The sequence below is a fragment of the Trichosurus vulpecula genome, chromosome 6 (assembly GCF_011100635.1).
Source record: "Trichosurus vulpecula isolate mTriVul1 chromosome 6, mTriVul1.pri, whole genome shotgun sequence".
Classification (NCBI taxonomy): domain Eukaryota; kingdom Metazoa; phylum Chordata; class Mammalia; order Diprotodontia; family Phalangeridae; genus Trichosurus; species Trichosurus vulpecula.
Genome location: NC_050578.1, coordinates 132,563,215 through 132,584,231, shown reverse-complemented (window position 1 = coordinate 132,584,231; position 21,017 = coordinate 132,563,215). Strand labels below are relative to the sequence as shown.

Here is a 21,017-nt window from a genome sequence, read left to right as displayed (position 1 = left end):
TGACTGTGAGGACCAAATCAGAGATTTGTAAAGCTGAGCTGAGCACTATGCTTGGTACATAGTAGGCTCTCAATAAATGTTTATTCCTCCCTCCCACCTCTTTCTCCTTTCTTTTCCTCTTTTCCCAGATAGACAGGAGATGTGAGCCTGGGAAAATCACAATTGACCTATGAGGTCTTGTCCATGCTATTTCAGTCTCAGCTATCTAGAGAGGTCCTCAGAAGTAGACAATTCATTCTAGGCTTGCTTTGGTTGGTCTAGGACAAAAAGGTGCTAGTTTCCCCCAGAGTTCTGAACCATATCTTATAGCCAAGACCATATAATTCCTCGAGACACTAAGATTTTATTCTCTGCATACTCTGCAATCCTGGTGTGGCAAGGACTCCTTGTCTGAAGGGCACTTCATCCACTCATGTTATTTAAACCAGCATCTAGCTGGTACTATAGTCCAGTAATGATGTCTACTCTTTCCCACCTACCTCTTCTCCATCAATCAACGAGCCAGTATCAAGGTTTCCCATCCAAAAGACAGTTTTTCACCTTATGGAGCTTGTATTTTATTAAATCTCCCTGTATGTTCCATGCCTTCTCAAATAACCTTGTATTGACTTATCCCTATTTTGATTCCCATATGTCTTCCAGGAGAATGTAAACCCCTTGAAGGCAGGGATTGTTTTGGTTCTGTCTTACACCTCCAGAAACTCACATGTATTTAGCACTTAGTAAATATTTATTGAGTTGAATTGGATTGAATATCATTTTTATAGTTTAAGCCTCCCATTCAGTTTCCAGAGTAGGATAAAATACATTGAGAATACGTGGGGTCCCTGGAGTGATGCTTTATTGTGAAATGAATGAACATTTGCTTTAAATCTTTAAAGTAAATCCTTGCCCTGTGGAGTTGAGACAGTAACTTCTTGTGGAGACGAGTAATATAGATGACAACTTCAGACTGACAGAAGGAATTAATTATTCAGGCCCCTCGGTCTAGCTCTACCATCATTAAGAGCAAGCACTTAATGAGCATTAACTACTTTTCAGTGCAGCTAGGTGGTGCCATAGTGCATAGAATTCTAGGCCTGGAGTCAGGAAGACTCATCTTCCTGAATTCAAATCTGGCCTCAGACACTTAATAGCTGTATGACCCAGGCAAGTCACTTAACCCTGTTTGCCTCAGTTTCCTCATCTGTAAAATGAGCTAGAGAAGGAAATGGCAAACCACTCCAGTATCTTTGCCAAGAAAACTCTAAATGAGGTCATGAAGAGTCAGACACAATTGAAAAATGCTTGACCAACAGCAAGAACAACAATGACCATGCCTCAGTGGATTGGAGAGTTGCAACAAACATGTTACCTTGCAGTTGTTTTTCCAGCAATCCTTGGGAATGAGATCAACTGGCAGATGGGTCTTGATAAGGCGGGGCGATGGCATCTTTTCTAATGCCTCCGTGCCTAGGAAAAATCCATTTGGTACAGGGAGACGTTAGACTCTGCCAGGAAAATTTCCATGACACCAATTTCATAGTTTTTCTCCGCGTTTTTCGGAGTAGTTGCTGTTGAACTCTGAAACAGTTGCAGATTTCCTACTTGGGCTCTTCTGATATAACCTTCAATAAACATGGGGGGGGGGTTGAGGGGCAACCCAAGCAAATTAGATGCCAATTTACTCTTTAGCTTACAAAATTTGCTCCTATAGAGTATTTTCATCAGCTAGTTGGTGCAGTGGGTAGAGAGCTGGGCTTAAAGTCAGGAAGACTTTATTAGGAAGATACTTATTAGCTGTATAACCCTGGGCAAATCGCTTAATCGTGTTTGCCTCAGTTTCCTCATCTGAAAAATGAGTTGGAGAAGGAAATGGCAAACCACTCCAGTATCTTTGCTAAGGAAACCCCAAATGGAGTCATGAAGAGTTGGATGTGACTCGACAACAAGAAATATTTTCATCAGATCAACTCTGGACCAGTGTTATTCATCTAGAACTTCGAGGTGGAAGATACCTTAGAAATCATCTAAGCCAATCCCTTTTTTTATAGATAGAGACACCCAAGCCCAGAATGGGCTTTAGCCATTTTAAGTTTTCCATTAGTTCTAGCTGCTTGTCTTTTATGATCTATCTTGACTACAGTCACATCCATCCAGATAAGTGGATCAATGCAGATCCCTGCCTACTCTTAGGTTCTTAGAAAACTGCTTGGGCCACTGGGATATCAAAGGTCACTCTATGTTTCAGAGGCAAGATGTGCACCTAGATCTTCCTGACTCGGGGGTTGGCTTTCTATCTACTGTGCCTCAGTGGCTTTAAGAGTCCCCAGAGTCTTTCTATACGCAAGTCCTCTGTCACAGTTAAATGGCACTAGTTAGATAGCAAAGCCAGGGTAGGGACTCAAGTCCTCTTGTTCAAAGGCTCAGCGTGAGGGTTGCTGAGGAGAATTGCTGGGTCTGGATGATTACATTCCATGTTTGGCTCCACTGGAATTCTCACTCCGGAGCCCATGTGGGAGAAGGTACAGGAAAACCTGAAAGGAAGAAGGAATTATGGAGACTTAGAAGGCTTTGCAGATAAGAAGAAAATTGAAGTTGGGGAGGGAAAATTGGAGAATTTAAGGATCTGAGATAAAGGAGAATGATGGACCCAAGGAGGGAGACTTGGGCCTAGGTGAAGGAGAAGGAAGAACAGGAGAAGGAAGTTGGTAGGGCAAAGTCAATAAGATAAGGTAGGAGGAGAGAAGCTGGTGGGCCTAGGTAAGAGGTTAGCAAAACAAGGAAAAGGCATTTGGGTGTGGTTGTCAAAGTAAGGTGAGAAGGAAAATATTACCGGACAGCTGCAGAACAGGCAGGTTGACCTCTTTGCCTCCATTATATGCATTTGAGGTGAAATCTACCTCTGTCATTGAAACCTATTGCTTCTGGTTCTGCCCTCTTTGGCCAAACAGAACATGTCTAATCCCTCTCCCACAGGATAACCCTTCAGATGCTTGGAGACAGCTAGTAGAATCCTGCCTCCGCCATTTATGAGATGGGTAACCATGGCAAATGACTTCAACTGCTCTGAGCTTCATTTTCCACAACTAAAAATAAGGCAAGGACTTTGCTTCAAATCCCAAATCATTAGTCTGCCAGGGCCTCACCCCCACCCCTATTCCCTATGCCACTCAATCAGGGCACTAAAGGTCTTTAAGAAGAAGCTGAATGACCTCTTGTTGGGAATAGAGTAAAGGGAATTCTCATACATGTTCAGTTTGGATTGGATGCCGCTGAGCTCCTTTTCCATAGAACTTTTGCATAGAAAGACGATGGGGACTCTTAAAGGGGAATCGAATCAAAGATTTGAGGCCATGGAGGCACCATAGATAGAAAGCCAACCTCAGAGTCAGGAAAATCTAGGTTCACATCTTGCCTCTGAAACATAGAGTGACCTTTGATATCCCCAGTGGCTCAAGCAGCTTTCCAAGAACCTGAGAGTAGGCAGGGATATACACTGGTGATTAGAGAGTTGCCTCACTTGGGATTCCCCATGCCAAGGAAAACACAAGTCTGGTTCAACGGACAAAGAAATAAAAACAAAAATAATTTAAACTAGTAGCTTGGAAGTGAGGTTGAGGGGGGATAAATTGCAGGGATATTTGAGATTATATAACAGGTCTTCTAGACAAATTTAGAACTCTTGTCTCTCTATATCTTATCACATATGTCCATTTTAAAGTGAATGTCAGATCAACTCACATAAAAGCAATCAACTTGAAAAATATTGTAAAATAAATTTGGATATTTCTCCTATTCCAGTTTTGTGTGCATGTGATGGGTGTGATGTGATATGTGTGATTCTGGCAGAAAGCTCTGCACATTACATAAATAATGCAATGGACAATTTTCTTTTATATGTATAGATTTATGGATATTTCAGAATAAGGTTTTCTGTTTTGTGGTCTGTGATTGTGCAAGCATCTGGAGATGGAATGTTGTTTACCATAATAATGAGCACAGTTTTCTTTTATTACACTTGAAAATGTACCCAGTACTCTAAAAATGACAATCATGAGTGATAAACATGAGTCAAGTCTGTCAAATAACCATTTCTGTGTTATAACAAGAGGAGGCTCAGAAACATAAAAATTGTTCTGAAGCAACCTCTTGCTCTTTGCTCAAAGGAAAGCTGGAGAAGGGCTGCTGGAATCTGTCTCACTTCAGCAGCTCAATTTCCAGATGCAAACTTCCTTCAAACCATTTGGCAGAACAAATAAATAAATAAAAATGCTAGTGTGGATTGAGCCTTGGCCATTTCAATGTGTGTCTGTGATATGTTGGTTGCAAATTGCTAAGTGGCACAGTGGGTAGAAGTTAGACTTGGGAGTCAGGGAGACCTGAGTTTAAATCCTGCCTTAGACAATAACTAGCTGTGTGACCCTGGGCAAGTTGGTTCACCTCTGTTTGCCTCAGTTTCCTCATCTGTATCCATCCATAGCAGGTGTTGTGAATTAAACCTTTGTCACATATATGTGTGGTCCAAGTTTAAGCTTATTCCCTCCCATGGATGCTGCATATATTTGAGGGAAGGAGTGAACTAGGTTTTAGGAGAATATTTTGTATTAACTGTCTTTACCATGTTATCTGAGCAAATGCCTTTGGTAAAAACTAATTGAGACTACTGGATGAATGTCAATGGGAACTATTGCTTTTGGCCAACAATAGGAGAAGCCTCCTCCTCTTCCTCTTCCTCCTCCTCCTCTTCCTCTTCCTCCTCCTCCTCTTCCTCTCCTTCCTCCTCCCCCTCCCCCCCTCCTCCCCCTCCTTCTTTTCTTCCTTGTCCTTCACCTTCCTTACCACTTGTGGCCCCTCTCTCCACTTGGGGCACCATATCCTTACATGTGGGTCCTCTGTTCATAGTAATATAAGTTTTCATTGCTTGTATTTTGTAAGCTATTTTGAGGCTTGGGAGCTAGCTTTTAAAAACATTTATTTATCCATCATTCAATCAATCAATCATTATTATTTTTCAAAAACCCGGGACAATTTATTTATTGTCTGCAGTTTTCATTTATGATTTCTTGAAATATAGTTCTAGGAAAATAGGCTTTAAAAAAGCCCAAAGTGTTTCAAATGGAGCTGATGGGAGTACAGTCTCTAGGAACCCCCTTGAACCTGATGGGGCACACTCTCTGGGAACCCCCTTGAACTCTCCTTGAATCTTCCCACTAGATCTGGCCTTTGCCTGAGGCCATAAGCCTTTCCTTATCGCTAGGCCCAAATCTCTGTTACTCTTTGTAGCAACAATCTGCTAGCAGCTACTGTGGCTGTGTAAAACCAACAACAACCAGCACACAGAAGGCCGCTAACCCACATTCTTTCATCTGCTTTTATAAGGAAAGCAACTTTAAGGGGTTAACAATCTCAGTTTAACCAAACATTCATACATCATATAGTTCAGGGGGAAAAGATCAGCCCCCTGAACTTCAAGGCAAATACAAATAGAAATTACAAACTTCAACAGACAGACCTTGTCTGATTCAAATCACAATTCATAGTTACCAAAGAATCAATGGGTCTGGGTTAGCAAAGCCAGGGGTCAGTCACAATGGCTTGCCTGGGGTCTCAATACTCTTTCCATGAGAGAGCCCCAAAAGTCAAACACCAAGCTCCCCTAAATTATATCCTGTTCAGAGCCCTGAGGGCTCTGACCTCACTCAAGCTGGGTGTGTGAAAGTTCCCCAACCCCAGTATCACATCATATACAAGTCAGTGACTCCTGATTGCTTCAGTGCTGAGAAATAGCTGACAAATATTCCAAAACAAAGACAGCAAAAGGTTTCCCACCAATCTAAATAAAGGGGAGATTTGATAGTCTTAGCATCCCAAAAGGGAAGAACAGGGAAAAGTCTGATTGACTCAACACCCTTAAACTATCCTAGCCTAATATTGTCCATCATCTTCAGGTGGCCTTCAGCTATTTCCCACCCTTAATCTCACTCCTGGAGTCTTGACCTCTAGTCACCCCACCATCAAGATCCCCCTTAGAGTCCTTCTCAAGACCCTCCCTAAACCCTTCCTCTGGTCACCCCCAGACTACTTGACCATCCTTCAATCACTCCCACAATCTTTCTGTATATAAGTTTCATCTTATCTCCACCAGGGCTCTCAGATTCAATCTAGCTCAGTAGATTGAATGTGGCCCGCTTGTGAAAAGGAGCGTCACAAATGCTCAGGTTCCGTAAGAATCTACCCACTATGGCAAATCTTTAATAAACTTTGTTTTACCTTGGCTGAGAAGGCTTGAGTCGAGTTCATTCAGCAGGACCCGGCGTGCTGGTATTTTGGGGTCTTGAGCACGCCTAAAAACCTATGGCTCCCTACTCTCATCATTTTCATTAACCTCATCAGAGCTACTTGACTACACCTTTAAACCCAAATCACCCTGGCTTTCATTGAATGGCCAGTAATAGCCCCCAGACCAAAGTTCTGTGGCTCATTGTTTAGGTCTTAATGGTTTAGAACTGGGCTGTCCAACCTTAGGTTATCTTAGGGCCGCATTAAAATAAAATAATTATTCGAGGGCTGCACCCAGAATAAAAAATACAGTACACTAAGAGAAAGTGGAGGAACATGCGTCATCAATATGCCAGGCAAACGGAAGCACAAAAGCAAACACAAAACAACAAAGTGAGAACACAACAGTATAAAGGTAGATGCATACTGACTAGTCTGCATTGTACAGACTGAACACATCCCACAGATGGATTGAAAATTCCATGCGATATGTTCCCTCTGTAATTCTGCTTAAAAACAGCAAAGAAAATTAACATCAATGAGATTATTTATTAGTGTTGGAATTAAAAAAATCTAATATGCATTCCATGCAAATTATTATTTTATCTTTTCGCTCAAGAAAATTAAAACCCCCAGGTGGGCTGAATGTGACCCGCGGTTTGTATTTTGAACAGCCCTGGTTTAGAAGGAATGTAAATAGTAACTATTTTATGGAGAACTCAGACATGGCAAGCGTTTACATGGTGGTCAGAAGAAGCAATACAGGACACTCTCAAGGTCTCTTTTAAGAACTTTGGAATTGATTGTGTAACACGGGAGACACTGGCACAGGACTGCTCAGCATGGCGTGCCCACATCAGACAAGATGCTATGCTCTATGAGCAAAGCAGAATTCAAAATTCAAAGGCAACACAGGATGAGCAAATTTAGAGACTCCACCCCAAATGTTCATAGGGATTATTTGTGTCTGACCTGTGGTAGAGCATTCCGAGCTTGTATTGGTCTGATTGTCCACAGTGGGACACACTGAAACTTGACTCTAGCATAATGATGTCAGTTTTTGGTTCTTTTCAAGAATGAAAGACAACAGCCAACCAAACAGTAACTGTTTTCTGTTCTGGCCAGAACCTTTGAGGTTTTTCCCCTGATATTTTTGTGGTGGTAAATTAGGCCATCTTTTTTCCCAATTATTTTGCCCTTTGCCATTGAATGGGTGTTACTTTAGACAAACGAGACCTGAGAAAGACCTTAATGTAGAAAGGCCAAGGTCACCCATCGCATCCCAGGCCATCACCAGTTGTCTTGACTTTTGTCTTGCTGTTGGACTTTAATGACTCTGGAGAAGGGAGTGAGGCTGATGATTTTGTGTGGCTCTGCCTCACTTAAATACAATACATGCGATCCAAGCCGCCCTTGTGATGTCATTGGTCCCCGTAGAGAAGGAAGACTGAACAACAACTTCATCTGTGAATATGGGGATAATAACAGCACTTTTCTCATGTAAAGTGCTTTGCAAATATTAAAACATTATGTAAGTGCTAATGATTGTTATTTCATTTGCAGGGAGATGCTAGGACTCTATTTACTGCTAGGTGATGGAGTGGGTAGAGAGCTTCACCCAGAGTGAGGAGAACCTGAGCTCAAATCCATCCTCAGATACTTACTGGCTGTGAGACCCTGAGCGAATCACCTAAACTTTGCCTCAGTTTCCTCCTCTGTAAAATGAGTATCGTAATAGTACCTATGTCCTTTGGTTGTTGTGATGATCGGATAAGATAATAATTGTAAAATGCTTAGCACAGGACCTGGCACATAGTAAGAGCTATATAAATGTTAGCTATCATCATCATCACCATCACCATCATCATCACCATCATCACCACCACCATCATCACCATCACCATCATCATCATCATCATCATCATCATCATCATCATCATCACCATCATCACCATCGTCATCAACATCATCACCATCATCATCACTATCACCATCATCATCATCATCCATATTTGGGTTGAAGGACAATTGCAAATACTGTTCTGTCCATATTAATTCAGCATGGCATGCATCGGAAGGACAGAGTAATAAAAACATGCAATTAAACAAAGAAAGCAAAGAAGGTACCTGTAATCCTCAGTCCTGGGACAAACAATTCCAACATCGGAACTTTTTCAGTGATGGCATCTCGACTACATTTTTCAATGTCACCATCATTTTGAATCATATCCACAACTTCGGAAATCCAGGTGGTACCTGAAGCAGAGGGTCAAGGATATGATATCTATCAAATGAAGCTACCTAAGCTATTCAGCGAACTGATGATACTCCCAATTTCTTAATTATTCCATTTGAGCTTTGTTGTACTGAGTTCTTTTTGTTGTACTGAGTACAGTAACCTCCATCATGTCCATTTAGTGTTTCATCAAGAATTCCCAGGTTCACTGTACAGTCCCGTCAAGTTCTCTGCCCCACAATCAATCAAATTACAAAGCGTTTACATTGTTTGGAATGGGGGGACCCGGAGACAAAACCAAAACTCTCTCTCTAGCTCTGCATTCAAGGACATGGCATCATGTTGAGGAGACAACATGTACACATATTAGTCCACACTTAAAGAGATGAAATAAATACAAGTCAGTTGTGGGTGGGGGCATTGGCAATTCAAGAAAGGTCTTCTGTGGGAGGTAGTATCTGAACTGGAGACAGTATATTCTAGGCATGGAAAAGACAGCCTGTGCGAAGGTGAAGGGTTGGAATGTTGGATGTTTGTGGACTGTCACCTTCCAACTTCAATCATTTAATATCCCCATCTGTTGTTGTTGGTTGTTGTTGTTGTGTTTGTCCTTCATTTTCAAAGAGGACCATGACATCAAGGAGATGATGACCTGAATTGCAGTTGACTTCGATTTGAGTAAGGGAGGGCTGTGCAAAGTCACTAGCCTCACTTTCTTCTCCAGGGCCATCTGGGTCCAGTGGCCTGATATTCATCAGGATGACTAGAGATGGCCCAGGATGCAATGGTAGACCCTGGCCCTTTTAGGCTAAGGCCTTTTCAGGTTCTCATTTTGAGTGAGGTAATGCCCATTCAGTGAATAGGCCTCTTTAAGAAGTTAATCAATGGATGGCCCCTTTAATCAAAACTCCCCCCCCAAAAAAAATCAAACTGGGAGGGGAACACCCTCAGGGCTCCTGGCCAAAAGAGAAACAGTTACTATTTAGTATTTACATTCACTCTGTTCTAGGAGGGCAGGGACCTATTGTCTAATCTGGTTTAAGGCTTGGTATTTGAGAAAGAAATCTAGACAGTAAACTTGGAAGTTAAGGAGGCAGACTTCAGCCATCGAAAAGTATCTTCCTTTGGGCAGAGGAGGGAGAGGGAGAGGGAGAGGAAGAGGGAGATGTGTGTGACCCTGGGCAAGTCACTGAACACTGTCTGCCTCAGTTTCCTCACCTGTAAAATGAACTAGAGAAGGAAATGGCAAACCACTACAGTATCTTTGCTAAGAAAATCTCACACGGGGTCATGAAAAGTTGGACGTGACTAAACAACAACAAAGGAGTTGCTCAAGTAGGGAGGGTGATGTGGGCTACACTTTAGGAAAATCACTTTGGCAGTTGAGTATCAGATGGATCAGAGTAAGGTGATGTGTGTGGGAGGAAGTGCTGAGGACCTGATGAGGATGACTGTGGGAGTGAAGTGAGAGGGATGTATGCGACAACTGGGGAAAAGTAGAAATGACAATATTTGCAATGGATTGGACCTGTGAGGCGACCAGGATAATTATAATGCAGTTAGGACGGACACGTGAAGAACACCAAGAAACCTGGAAAGAGCCATATGAAATAATGCAAAATAAAAAAACCAGAATTAGAGGAATGGCAATGATGGGGTGCTTGGGTGCCTGTGCTTGGACCCTAATTCTAACGTCACATTTCTCCTTAGCTTCTGATTGGGTGCCTGTGCCTAGACCCCAGTTCCAAAACCACATCCAACTCTAAAATCACATCTCTCCCTAGCTTCAAAATACTGTCTCAGGCAGTTCCTCTCTAGTTCAAGGGCAGCATGCTCTAGCAAAATACTTATCTCTCCTCCCAACACAGTAGCCAGATGCACCTACCCATAGAATTTACAGGTCTGACTCTGTGTGTACATGCTAAATTGGCTGTGCACTTGGCCATAATGATATTTACTACTTACTGACCTTACTGATATGTATCCTAGACATAGTCAAATGTAAACTCCCTTACATTCATCTTGTCTAACAAGACATTAATGGGAGCAACTTGGATATTTCCAGTCAGCCCTGACCATTAGTTGACTTAGTGGTGTTTCAGACCTAGAACCATACCTTCATATAGCCCTGCCTTGGGCTATTTCCCAGTGAACTCTGGGTAAAACACCTGCACAGTAGATACTAATTGTGCATGTTCCTTTAAGAACTAACCACTCCTTAACCACTCCTTAATCCCACCCCAAAACAACTAATTAACACACTTGGCACATGTTTTACTCCAAAATGTCCTATATAAGATATACTTGTATCCCCTTCTAGATTGCAGGTTAGCATAATAAATCTTTGCCACCTTGACTTAAAGAAAGCTTGAATCTGCGAAGTCATTCCAGACGGCCCTAGTACTTGGGTCCTTGAGGGGTACTCCCCCTCAACTACCCTGGCTGGGAACTCCAGTTTTGGGGTTCATGGACTTTGTCCCTCAACCCTCAACAGCATCTATGCCACCAACTGCAATCAGATGAAGGAAAGTGAGTGAGAATTAATCAGCCAGCAGATGATGGGGACCTAAAGAAGGTCTAGTGACTAAAAAAGTTATAATGATCCTCAAAACATGTAAATGAACTCAAAGCCAGTCTTAAAGCAACTTTAGTTATTTGTCTTAATGTTTAATATTGCTTCAGATAAAATAATTAAAAGAAAATACCAGCCAAGGAAGGGGCAGAAGATTGTGCCAAACCACAGCTTTATTGGACAATCTGACTCACACTGGACAACTGGAATCCTTACCACACCTATGAACTCCCTGCCTAGATTTGGCCAACAAAATCCTCCAAGAAGTTGGGGGCAATTTTTTTTTAAAGTCTGATGGTTAGAATTGAGGTAGATATGTCATTGTGCATTTAAACACAAGGCATGCATTTTATAAAACTAGGTGGTGCAGTGGATAGAGCACTGGGAATGGAATAAGTAAGACTCATCTTCGCAAGTTCAAACCTTGTGCCAGAAACTTACTAGCTGTGTGACCTTGGGAAAGTCACTTAACTCTGTTTGCCTCAGTTTCTTATCTGTGAAATGAGCAGAAGGAAATGGGAAAACGCTCCAGGATCTTTGCCAAGAAAACTCCAAAATGGGGTCACAAAGAGTCAGACATGACTGAAATGACTCAACAATAACAAAACAACAACAACCAGTAACATGAATAAACCAAGTGTGTGAATAATTCCAAACCTTTCCCTTTCTCTAGTATTTAACAACACTCAGCTTTTAGCCCTACTCACATGATTGCAAGGGAAGGTGTTACAAGTCCATAAAATGTTTTTTTTTTCTCCGCTTGCTAAAATATCTATCTCTTCCAGGAAACATGAACCATGGGATAAGATCAGCTATGTTATCTGAGGAGGGCAAGGGCTTGATAAAACTGGAGAGTTTCTAGGAGATCTCTTGGTCAGTGGACTTTCCAAAGGTTGCCAGACTCACCAGATTTGGGGTAAGTGGCAATCACAATGTCATCTGGTCTCCACTGGAACTTCTCTATTCTCTCCCAGTTGTGTGAAAAGGCATAGACCATGGGGTACCCATGGATAGTCTTCGGCTCCTTCCTGATGAAATCTTCCAGAGTGAGCATTCTAGGAGGGGTGCAGAGAGATGAAATGAAGAAAAATCAGAGCTGTTGGTAGACAGTTGGCACAGAAACACGAATTTGAAGTTACCACATGCACACTAACAGAATACAAAGGGCGAGTGGGAATATAGGCAGGTTGTAAACACAGCTAGAGCCATGTGACAAATTGAACAAAGGTCTCTGGGAGGGGAAGGATTAGAATGAAATCAAAGAAATGTTTCCTTTGAAATTCTTATTGAAATTTCAGAGCAAAAGTCAAGCAGGGGGTAGAGTATCTTTAAGGGATCAAGTGCATCCTCAACTGAGCCCTCCAACTCACTGCCAGTTTAGAGGTCTTCTTGAAAATCTTTTTAGGAAAAGACCTTGCCATAGGAGCAGCTAGGTGGCGTAGTGGATACAGCACCGGACCTAAAGTCCAGAAGATCTGAGTTCAAATCCAGCCTCAGACACCTACTAGCTGGGTGACCTTGGGCAAGTCACCTAACCCTGATTGACTCAGTTTCCTCATATATAAAATGAGCTGGAGAAGGAAATGGCGAACCACTCCAGCATCTTGCCAAGAAAAGCCCAAATGGGATGGTGAAGATTTGGACACAACAGAAATGACTGAACAACGACTTGTCATTGAAATAACCTTTTCCCACCAAATTCTACTACAATTTCAGACTGTTCATCTTCATTCTGATATCTTGTTTATGTGTAATTTCCTTATACATAATTTGTCCACAAAGGAAAATGAAATGTGATAATATCTATTATTTTCTAAGGTTAAAGTCACAGAACAGATGCTGCTGTGCATTGATAAATAATAGCATGTATACGGTAACTCTACGTATATGACAAGCTTACACATGTTGCCTCTTTCAATCCTTGAGACATCTCTAGGAGGATTTCTCCCCTGCTAGACTGTGAGCTCCCAGAGACCAGGGACTGGTTTTTTTCTTTTGTGTGTGTGTGTGTTTTTAGTTTTCCCTTTCATTTCATCCATCATCCTGTGGCCGGGAGTCATCAAATCCAACCCCCTCATTTTACAGGTGATGAAATGGAGGCCCGGAGAAAAGTTGATTTGTCCAAGATATCACAAGTAGGAAGTGACAGATGCAGAATTTGAACCCAGATCTTCTGAATCCAGTAGCCAGTCAGTGTTCTCTCCACTGTACTCAGGAACAGGTTAACTTCCCATGTCAGGTCAACACTCAGCTATTGGATGCAATTTCCTCTTGCCAACTTGCTTGAAGTCAAGGCTTTGGTCATGGAGAGGAGGAAGAAAACAGCAGCTCTCTCAGAATTTGGCTTTTTTGTTTTCCCAATGAATACAAACACTCTTGACAAAAAGTTTCATGCCAGTAACAGAGGGGAGAACAGCCTTCTCTGAAGGTTGGGCATACATTCCTTTGCTGACACATTCACATTAACAACCACACACCCAGGCTGGAAGGACTTGGGACTCCAGCTGGCTCTACCCCACACAAAAGGTCTCAGGTTAGGACCACAGGTTCCATTTCATTCCCATGCAGCTCGAGATTTTCTTGGCAACAAAGGTTTCTGAAAATGCCTCTTTAATAAGGAGCCGTCGAGATGCTGAAAATCTCCATCTTCTCACCAGAAAGGTGTTTCTTTCTAATGTAAATACCTGAGGAGTAGCAATCATTGCTAAATGTGGGTGCCTGAAGGCTCTTGGGAAAGCTCAACCTATACACACCTCATTTTTCTGGGTGACAGTTCAATGAAAAGGCTCCCAAATGGAGGGAAAATCAGTTTCAACTCATCTAAGTCCAGATTAAAGGATACTTTGCAAGAAATGCAAGCCTATTACTTTCAAACAATGACTGGGATTCAGCTACCAAGGTATTTCTATAGGTCTAGAGCCTGTCTAGTTCTACCCCCATATTTTACAGATAAGGAAAATTGAGATAAGCACAGGTTAAATGTCTTGCCCAAGATCACACAAATAGAAAGTGGCAGAGTCCTCTTTCACACTGAAGTACTACTTGTGTGGCATTCTTTCCACTGGGTCAGGGCAGCTAGGTGGTGCAGTGGAGAGAGCACTGAGCTTGCAATCAGGAAGACCCACCCTCCTGAGTTCAAACCTGGACTCAGCCACTTGCTAGCTGTGTGACCCTGGGCAAGTCACTTAACCCTGTTGGTCTCAATTTCTTCATCTGTAAAATGAGCTGGAGAAAGAAAACCCCAAATGGGGTCATGGAGAGTTGAACACAATTGAAATGACTCAACAACAATTCTTATGGGTCAAAGTAGAGACTTCCAGTAAAGCTGCCTTAATGAAACTATAGAAGAAGGGGAGAAGGAAGGAAAGAAGCATTTATAAATGCCTACTACATGCTAGGCACTGTGCTAAGGGCTTTACAAATGTCATCTCATTTGAGCGACATTTCATTTGAGTAACTCTGTGAGTTAGGTGCTACGTGTTCTCATTTTATAGTTGAAACTGTGGTAGGCAGAGGTTAAGTGATTTGCTCAGGGTCACACAGCTAGTCAGTGTCCAAAGGTAACATTTGAACTCAGGTCCTGGTGCTCTATACGCTGCCAACAAACTGCTTCAATGCATAATATAATTGGCATCTTCATGGCTTTTAAATAGATGGAGTAGTTGAAGTCATGAGAGACAGTGTGTTATAATGGACAGACAGATTCAAATCTACAGTCCTGCCTCTGGCCCATGATAGCGCAGTGACTCTGGGTGAGTCAATGAACCTAAACTTGCATTGGTAGAAGGACTTTCACAGGATTTCCTTAAACCAGTGAAATCCCAAGTCTGGCCCCTATCCCGATCCCTGTTCCTATGTCTGTCCCTATCCTGCCCTTCTCCTTATACCCTGTTCTTTAAAGTCACATGAGTCATAGATTCAGAGCTTAAAAATTAACTCAGGAAGGGATGAGAAAAGCCAGGGGCTCATTAACACCTTCAGATGATCCAGAAACATCACTGGTGATACCAATAATTTCTTAGATGATTTTGTTTTCTTTGGCTAAGAAAGAGTTCCCACTCCCAGATGCCTTAAGCTTCCGCTATGTTAAGCACGGAATTAGTAATGAGCAGATGATATTGAAGCTCAGTCTGAGTACATAGGTACACTAAAATAGAAGCCTCTGTGAACATTATTAAGAGATCGCACCCCAGACAGTCCACAAACATTTATTGAGACTTACTATGTGCCAGGCACTGTGCTAAGAGTTAGAGAGAAAAAAAAGGCAAAAAATAGTCCCTGTCCTCAAAGAGCACATGACTGAGTCCAATACAGCCATCAGAGGAATTGGGGATTGATTCACTGACAACTGAAAATATCTGTGTAGAGAGAAAGAATTCCATTTTAATGGATACTTGTTAATAACAGATAATAATAATAATAATAATAAATAGTTGTTCCAGATCATATATTTAAAGTTCTCAGGGATAACAGAAGCCATTTAGTCTGACTCCATCACTTTACAAAGGAGGCAACTATGACCTAAGGTGGTTACTCAACTTGTCCAAATTCACACAGCTGTATGTAGCTGAGATAGGATTTGAAACCAGGTCTCCTGACTTCAAATCCAGTACTCTTTCCCCTAATCTCAAGGCAAACAGAAATAGAATTTATTTAAAAAATTTTTTTTGGTGGGGGGAGGCAATTGGAATTAAGTGACTTGCCCAGGGTCACACAGCTAGTATATATCAAGTGTCTGAGGCCAGATTTGAACTCAGGTCCTCCTGACTCCAGAGCGTTTGCTTTATCCATTGTACCACCTAGCTGCTCTAGAAATAGAATTTAGAGAATTTACAGGGGAATTAGTATATTTACCATCAGGTGTAGGAGAAACTTAGAAGAATGCTATAAGTTTGTACAAACAATAGATAAGCTTTGCTTTGGCTCAGTCAAAAAGTTGTTGTTCTGTCATTTTTCAGTTGTGTCTGACTCTCTGTGACCATTTGGGGTTTTCTTGGCAAAGTGACTGGAGTGGTTTGGCATTTCCTTCTCCAGCTCATTTTATAGATGAGGAAACTGAGGCAAACTGGGTTAAGTGACTTGCCCACGGTCACACAACTAGTAAGTGTCTGAGGCCAGATTTGAGCTCAGGTAAACGAGTCTTCCTGACTCCGGGTCTGACTCTCTATCCAATGCAGCACCACCTAGCTGCCATACAAAAACAAATGTAGGGCATATATACATACATATATGTGTACCTATCCATCCATCTATCCATCTATTTATCTGTCTATCTGTCCATTCATCTATCTGTCTACCCATCTATCCATCTATCCATCTCTCTCTCTCATCTACCTCTATCTCTCTATTTCTTTCTCTCTCTCCATTTTATTTCCTACCAGCCCTATGGTTTCACCAGTGTAGGGAATTCCCTTTGAGGACCCTTCTTCCCTCGGTGCACACTGGCCCTGGCACCTGCCTTGTAACATATAACAAAGAGAGGTGCATGGGCCATGGAGAAATCATGTGACTTGCCCAGAGTCACAGAGTTGTCTATGTCAGGAGCAGGAATTAAACTCATCTGAATATGGGTGTATGTGCCCACATTTGTGTGTATGTGTATATATTTATATAGGTCATCTAGGTCACACAGTGGTTAGAGCACTGGGCCTGGAGTCAGGAAGACTCATCTTCCCCAATTCAAATCTGACCTCAGACACTAGCTGTGTGACCCTAGGCAAGTCACTTAGCCTCAGTTTCCTCATCTGTAAAATGAGCCGGAGAAGGAAATGGCAAAAACCACTCCAGGATCTTTGCCAAGAAAACCCCAAATGGGGTCATGGAGAGACCCCCATGAGGTCATGAAATAACTGAACAATGGCAACAACAACCACAAAATATTTTCTGTATCTATAGATCTGTGATTTCATGAAGACTTTAGCAGACTTTAGGGAAAGATCGATGCGATGAATGAATTAAATACAAGAATCATACCTCTAAAAGAGAAGAGGACTTAGCATAATGCAAAATGTAGTGTAACGTTTCATTGCACAATGTTGCTGATCCTGTGTACATATTTTCCTGGTTCTGTTCTCACTTGGCATCTGTTGTAGTATAACTCTTAAAAAGGAAAACTCGGTTTTCTGCCTCTTCTCTCCCTGCTCCCTACCCCACCCTACTATGTGCTGCTCTGCCCTGAACCCACATTCACACACACACACACACACACACACACACACACACACACTCACACAGCAGCTGTTGATATAAATTTCACAGTCAGTCTCCGGGAAAGGGCAGAGTAGGGGTTGGGAGTTAGTTAACAAATCTGGGCTGTCTACAAAAAGGGCCTTGAGATGCCCAGAAGTAAGACACAGTGGGAGAATGCTAGACACGGAGGACCCAAAATCAAATCATTGACTCCTCAGTTTCTTTATTTGACGTGTGGTTGGATTGGCTTACAGGGGCCACTCCAGGGATTGCGTGAATAGGGCTCCCTAGGAAAATTCCTGTTACTCCAGGGACATGTGTGACTCAGTCCTGAAAGGTGATGAAAAACCTGAGTGGTCTCCTAATCCTTTCCCCCACCCTTTGACATCATTAGTGTGGTTAGGTATTGCATCAGTAACAAAGAAGAGACAGCTTCTGATTAGATTCCTTCCTTTGACTCGCCTGTGTGGTGAATGGTTCTCTCTGTGACTAGACTTTTAGTAAAGGATTAGGGGAGATTAGTGATATTCTTTGCTAGGAGTGTGGCCACTCCTAGGATCATGGCTCAAGCAGCCAGGAGAGTTTATGTGTGGGCCTCTGGCTGTCTTTTCCTCTTCATGTTTCCTTTCCAGAATAGGCGAGTAAACGTTGTTCTCAGAATGGATGTGTCTAGTCCTGGAGATGACCTCGTGAGCTTGAGAGGTGCTGGGTCCATTGGGTAAAGCTGATTGGCCCAAGGGAGTTTCTCCATCAGAGAAGATGACCACTGGCAGTAAGATGTTTTGGGAATTGTTTGGACAGTGCAGAAACAAGGTAAAATGCCTCTTCAGTGATTCAAATGGCTTCATGTTCCTGTGTTTGTAACTCAACCTCCCAGTAGAGAATAATAGCACAGTTATCCTTTCCACATCATGACTTTCCCCATTGTGGTTTCTATACATCACGGGTCAGCAAAAGAAATTACATGGGAATTTTTTGGAAGTTTTGTGGAAGCTGCAGATGACACAGAGCCTGTGACCAAATACTTGTAATGTTAATGGAATATAAAGATCTTCTCCATTCACTAGTAGGCCTAGGTGACCTGCTTTGAGCTCTGGCCCAGCTCACAGAACCCATTGAGGGAGGAGCTTGCTTAGGGGAGGCTTGGTGTAGGAAGGCTTTCACATGTTTTGGTAGTCAGCTAATTAGGCACTGAGTCAAGAGGATTGTGATGCCTTTTGGCTCTAAGCCTATTAACCAAAAGTGTGTATGTATATATATATATATACATATACATACATATATATACACACACACACACACACACACACATATACATATATATACATATACACACACACACACATATATATATACATATATATAAACACTATGTATATATTTTGAAGTGAGGTTTTGCTTTGGGGGTTCGCTTATGAGAAGAACCTTGTGGTTCTTGGGTTGAGACTCTGAGTAGCCATATGTTCAGACCCCCACCCCCACCCCTGCCCTGACTGCTCAGATGTACAGGCTCTTTCAATCCAGTGGTGTATGTAAAGTGTATAGCAATATTGCTTTGGTTCAGGCAGTCTGTGCTAATTTCTCTGCTTATACTTTCTCTGATGTTCAGGGTGCTGACCTTTCCCCTGAACTAGTGAATGTAATTAAAAGTAGGATTGTTAACCCCTTTTTGATCAGTCTTTCCTAGAATAGAAGATCTAAGAACCTGTGCTAGCAGGCCATCCTGGCTGTGTCAGTGTGGTTGCTGCTACAATACTAAACCCAAATTTTACAATAAGATACTATAAACACACCATAAAAGAAAAAGTTCAGACTTCTCTGGTACAAAGGGAGGGCCAAAAAATTTTACTTGGATTTTCCATATCCCCAGGGGTGTCATGCCCTAAGTGACTGAAGTCTTATTAATGTGAATCTCTTTGTGTCTTTTAGTATTTACATTTTTTGTGAGTAGGAAAGAACTACTTGTCCCATAATTGATTATTATTGTAAATTGAATATCTTTTTACCTCCCCTTTTGGATAGACCATAGATATGAACTGCAACACAAGGTCTGAATAATTATTCCCAGGAGCATGAGGGTGGAGCTTTAACAAGCTGAATAATTTAAGGAAGAAAAAAGCCAAACCGCCCTCTCGTTAGAGGGCCAGCTCCCCAAGAATTCAATCCAGCTGGGTCCAGAGTAGACAGGCCCTTTAGTGGAAGGCAATAGGAAAGGAGGAATCACTGTTCCTTAATGCTAACTGCAAAACAAAGAAGCTGGAGCCAAAGAACTTTATTGTCACTTTCAGCTTTAAATATATAATTCAAAATTTCTGGAGATGCTTTGTGCCTATCAAGAATCACAATTAGAGAGAGAGAGAGAGAGAGAGAGAGAGAGAGACAGACAGAGACAGAGACAGAGAGAGCCTGAGAGATCCCAGTCAGTAGAATAGTTCTGAATTCTACAAGGGCTAATTTGAGGTCACTTGAGGTCACATGAAGTACAGACTCATTTGTAAAAAGAAAATCCATTTAACTAGCTCTGGACACACAGCAGGAAACACCAAGAAAACAGAAGAGTTGACAAACCTTGGTGGAGATTTCCTTGTTCTCTTTCTCAGGCAGTCATCAATAAGGGAGCAGGGGTTATAGCCTGGGGTCAGCAGTCAGAGGATGAATTCCGTAGGGCATGGTGTCCAACTGAGCAGCTTCACTATGTTAACTAGAAAAGAATAAGCTTTGGGGATCTTTGGTGTTAAAAAAACCCCAAAAAACTAAAGAGTTTGGCAAGCAATGTGTGTTATTCAGTGAGGGAGGCGGGCCCTGCTATTTCAACATCTGGCAGAGTGAAGAAGGAAGGAGGAGGAAATGAGGCTGGGAGGTGGCCAGTGGCAAGAAAGGCACAGAACGTTCAGATTGGAGTTATGGGGGCTCAGAGAGCCTTGGCAGAAAACTGCAGGGATTATTGGCCGGAACTGCTATTGGAAATGCAAGGCTTCTTCATAACTGATTCTTTTTCTTTTTTTTTTTAGGCAATTAGGGGTAAGTGACTTGCCTAGGGTTACACAGCTAATAAGTATCTGAGGTTGGATTTGAACTCAGGTCCTCTTGACTTCAAGGCCAGTGCTCTATCCACTGAGCCACTTAGCTGCCCTGTAGCTAAATCTCAAGCCTCTCCTTTTGCATGGGGCTCATCTAAACCTTCTTTTCTTTAAGAGGCAATAGGGGACATGGGTTCAAATCTTTCCTCTGATACCGTGCCACCTTGGGCAGGTGACTTAATCTCCCAGGCCCTAATTGTTTGTCTGTTCAATGAGAAGATAAGAGCAGATGGGCCTTCAGCTTCCTGCTAATTCTATATTTATGATGCTTAAATTTTCTTCACCACCACTTTCTCTGTCCCCTTTAAATGATGACCTCTTCCTATACTTTATCATTTTTATTGGGCTTTAAGGTTTGCAAAGCACTTTACAAATATCTAGTTTGATCTTCGCAACTAACCACTCCTATGCTATCTTACCACCATTTTAGAGATGAAGAAACCAAGGATGGCAGATTTTAAATGACTTACCCAGGGTCACACAGCTAGTAAGGGTCTGTGGCAGTGGATAAAGCAGTGGGCCTGGAGTCAGGAAGACTCATCTTCCCAAGTTCAAATCTGGCCTCAGATACTAGTTGCATGACCCTGGCCAAGTCACTTTACCCTGTTTGCCTCAGTTTCCTCATCTGTAAAATGAGCTGGAGAAAGAAACGGCAAACCCCTCCAGTGTCTTTGCCAAG

General features: G+C 42.2%; 1 protein-coding gene across 1 annotated transcript in view; it reads right to left on the bottom strand.

Annotated features, from left to right (window-relative positions):
• Window positions 1–12,229, bottom strand: part of LOC118852579 (sulfotransferase family cytosolic 1B member 1-like) — a 30,427-nt gene extending 18,198 nt beyond the window's left edge. Inside the window, exons 1-3 of the mRNA XM_036762225.1 lie at window positions 11,976–12,229; window positions 8,389–8,517; window positions 1,355–1,452 (exon numbers count right to left, since the gene is read on the bottom strand). Of these exons, the coding sequence (XP_036618120.1) occupies window positions 1,355–1,452; window positions 8,389–8,517; window positions 11,976–12,123 (375 nt within the window). The 5' untranslated portion in view covers window positions 12,124–12,229. The remainder of the gene's footprint in view (window positions 1–1,354; window positions 1,453–8,388; window positions 8,518–11,975) is intronic.
• Between the last annotated feature and the right edge of the window lie 8,788 nt (window positions 12,230–21,017).